The sequence below is a fragment of the Alligator sinensis genome, unplaced genomic scaffold (assembly GCF_000455745.1).
Source record: "Alligator sinensis unplaced genomic scaffold, ASM45574v1 scaffold983_1, whole genome shotgun sequence".
NCBI classification, from domain to species: domain Eukaryota; kingdom Metazoa; phylum Chordata; order Crocodylia; family Alligatoridae; genus Alligator; species Alligator sinensis.
In genome coordinates this window covers 237182-238750 of record NW_005842015.1, presented here as the reverse complement: position 1 = coordinate 238750, position 1569 = coordinate 237182, and the positions used below count along the sequence as shown (strand labels likewise).

Here is a 1569-nt window from a genome sequence, read left to right as displayed (position 1 = left end):
TCTTTCCTTCATTGCATTTCATTGTTTGCATGAGGTTAATTTGGCTGTCTATTATGTAAGGGACAATATCTTAAAACGTGACAAAAATCCACATTACACCAAGTAGAAAAGGAAAGGAGGGAGTTTTCACTTGGAGCCCTGTTATACCTTCCGGGACACAGACAACATAATTCAAACTGTTTGGTACCCAACATGGCCCCAGAAGTTGAATGAGTTTTAAAGAATAAAAAAAATATAAGCCCAAATAGCTTTATTTTTAGTTCAGAATAGTCTACATGCTTCTAGTTAAGAGAAGAAATTGATTGAAGAAATTGATTAACTGAAATTTGGGACTTATTTACATTTGCAGTGCTGTCAAGATTTAAGTTAATCCCCGGTTCTAACATAGTCTTCCTATGCTAAAACTTACTGTTTTCTGAGCCCAGCTGCAAGAACCATGGCACTGTGATGGTTAAAGCGTTTTATAATGGCAGCATTGCTATTTTCTTTTATCGATTTTGATGAGTTTGATGTGGATGGTGCAGAGGCAACACCATAACCCTGCAAGAAAAGTAATTAACAATTTATTATGTTTTTCTAATTCTCAGTCTGCATTTCCTACTTCTTGAATTTTGCTGAATAAATAGCATTACAGTATGCCTGAGAGGACTCCTGGCTTCCAGTGCTCTCTGAGTTCCTAAGGCTGCCCACTCCCCAGACTTGTGTAGCCTTGGGCAACTCACTTCTCTCCACCCCCTCCAATTCTTCATCAGCAATATGGGGGTAGTACTTCCCAGCCTCAAACATGCATATGGGAGAATTGATTTTTACACAAGTTTGAACTTGTAGTGCTCTATGTAAATACTAAGTCTATCTGCTTGAAAACTGTTTGCTGGATTTCAATTTTTCTTTTTTTAACATAATTGCAGTTATCTACTCAAGTTTCACTAACAAGCTATTGGGAAGGAAAAATAATCAAAACCCCTTAAAAAAACCACCTTGTCACCTTTTTTAGGAATATGGTTTACAATGCAAGACAAATTATATTGATCTTTACTCAGATACTAGTTAATTGTTCTGTTCTAGGTATTATGTAGAAGATGCTTGACATATTTCATGCATGTCCACACCTGTTTGTGGCATAAGCTGCTGGCTTAACATTAAGGTAACAAGGACTCTTTAAACAAACTTAAAGTGAACCTAAAAATAAGAAAAGGGACCAAAAACATGGTAATTTTTATATTCATTGTTACTTTAGACTTTAAATATCATCTTTCAGAATTTCTGTGTACCGCTATCTGGCAGTATTGTCTAAAATGGAGAGGGAAGGGAAGTCAAACAGGAAGTTTATTTTAAAATAAAAAAGCTTTCCATGTACAAAGCTATGCTTCTTAGAACTGAAAGGCCACATACCAGCGTGTCGAGGAAGGTGGCTGAAGTAACAAATCCAAAGAATAAAGAAAAAAAATTGTAGGATACTGATGGAGAAAACAGGGTCTGCTTCATCACAGTTATCCCCATGTAAAGGAGTTATACTTGTATAGAACTGATGCAAGTAGGATCAGAACCACCACCATCTCAAAACAGAGG

At 36.3% G+C, this 1569-nt stretch overlaps 1 protein-coding gene across 4 annotated transcripts in view; it reads right to left on the bottom strand.

The window, feature by feature from the left end:
• The window catches only part of GTF2H1 (general transcription factor IIH subunit 1), a 31294-nt gene that overhangs the window by 13552 nt on the left and 16173 nt on the right, over window positions 1-1569 (bottom strand). For all 4 annotated transcript variants that reach the window (XM_006022004.3, XM_025202112.1, XM_025202111.1 and 1 more), the window contains one exon: window positions 410-540. In XM_006022004.3, coding sequence (XP_006022066.1) covers window positions 410-540 — 131 coding nt within the window. The remainder of the gene's footprint in view (window positions 1-409; window positions 541-1569) is intronic.